A 1,806-nucleotide genomic window follows, 5' to 3' on the forward strand; every position below is an offset into this window, starting at 1 on the left:
TGAAGCTGACCTTGGGAAGGCTCTCAAATTTGTTCCTCCGTAAAATAAGTAATTTCAAATCTGTCAGAGTGCCACAATTCTGGAACAGTTCATCCGTCAGGGCATTGCGAGAAAAATTTAAATACTGAAATGAGCTTGTTCTATTGGGGCAAAGCATGTGGGGCATATATGCATCATATATTGTCAAACTGGCAATATTCATCTCTGAGAACTGTCTGTATAGTATCTCCTGGTTGAAATAATAAACCTTATTACGAACATGCTCCAAAGTTAGTGTTTTCATGGAGCCACCCAAAGAGATTAATTGTTCCACAGCGCTTAATAAGGGTATAAAGTCATATTCAATCAGCTCCCCCAGTGGTCCCCGAAAAGTCAAATTTCTCACAGTCAAATGCTCCACAGGTGAATACCAAATAAGCAGGAAAATCTGCAAAATTATAGCCCACTGTAAATCCACAGTGTCAAGCATGAGAGCTGTTGTCTTGATTTCCTTCAGAAGCGCTGAAGAAGGAGAGGGGAAATCTTTGTAGCTCAAGGTATACTTTAAATTAACTATTTTTAGGTTTTCTGAAGTGCTCATTCCATCGTATAACAGGGGAAAACTGAAGTTTCGGTTTGCTGCAAAAACAATGTGGAGGTTCCTTGTATTCAAGGCTGTCAGACTCCGAGGCTCATACAGGGAAAAGTCTTCTAAGGTTATAAAGACAGTGTGCAGCTGCAAATGGGTTATATACCTGAAGTCTGACCTTTGTATCATCGTGGCACTTAATCCTAGGTACTCCAAGAAAACTATGTTCCCGAATTCTTGACATATGGGCAGGGCAGTAAACTTATTGAAAGATAGATCTAAATGTTTAAGATACAGAAGAGTTTGACAATAAATTTTCAAAATGTTATTATGAGACAAATCTAAGTATTCTAAATCTTCATTAAAAATGAAGACACTAAAGTTAAGCTCTGTAATTAGATTATAAGAAAGATTTAATACCTGAAGATCAGAAAGAGAAATAAATTCTGAGATACCAAGTCCAGAGATCCTGTTATGTGATAAATCTAATACATGAGTTTGGACTGGAATGTTTTCTGGAACATTAGTTAGCAAACTGCTTGAGTAATTTGCAATAAGTTCATTTTCCACACTCAGATGGATGTTGTTCCATAGCATGAATGTAAAGACACAAGCAAAGACATAGATACTTGTAAGTGGTCCCATTATGCTTTCCAGGTTTATCTTGGTTTTTTACACAGAAGCATATCCTTGTTTTCTGTTCAATATGTCTCAGTGATGAGTCCAGCTCTATGAAAAGAAAACACACCAAACTTGCTGAAATTATTGAACTGTTGAATTTGCTTTTTATTGCTAAATTAAAATTTAGGCAAGCAATAAGATTTTCATCTTTACATGCTCTTCTTACCAATCCTCCTCACCCCCATTCTTTAATGCCAAATACTGACTTTCTCAGTAGGAATTAACTAACTCCTTTATAATGAGAGGTATACAATCAGTGGTATGCTAAAAAAAAGCCAGAGAGATGTTAAGCAATACAAATTTCTCACCGATCTTGAAAAATATAAAACCGGCACAAACAGACAGCAATGCATTTGGGAGTAAAGGAGAACACAAGCCTCCCATCTGCTCTTTCTGTACACCCCATGTCCCCACACATTTGGGGACAGAAATCCGAAAGTTCCATGGACCCTTAAGGAACTGGTCCAAAAGCAACCTCTTCACTCAGAAGAGCCTAAGAATATTCCTCTTCACACTAGAGCAGTCTGTTCCTGAAGGACTGCATCCCATGGAAGAGA

General features: G+C 37.7%; 1 protein-coding gene across 1 annotated transcript; it reads right to left on the reverse strand.

Annotated features, from left to right (window-relative positions):
- Positions 1 to 6: 6 nt before the first annotated feature.
- LOC104412180 (toll-like receptor 10) lies at positions 7 to 1,213 on the reverse strand (the record flags this gene model as incomplete). Its single annotated transcript, XM_010022813.1, has 1 exon — positions 7 to 1,213. A coding segment is annotated over exon 1 (1,207 nt), but the record flags the coding sequence as incomplete, so codon positions are not given.
- Between the last annotated feature and the right edge of the window lie 593 nt (positions 1,214 to 1,806).

This window comes from Nestor notabilis, unplaced genomic scaffold, assembly GCF_000696875.1.
Source record: "Nestor notabilis isolate BGI_N333 unplaced genomic scaffold, ASM69687v1 Scaffold1751, whole genome shotgun sequence".
Taxonomy (NCBI): Eukaryota; Metazoa; Chordata; class Aves; order Psittaciformes; family Psittacidae; genus Nestor; species Nestor notabilis.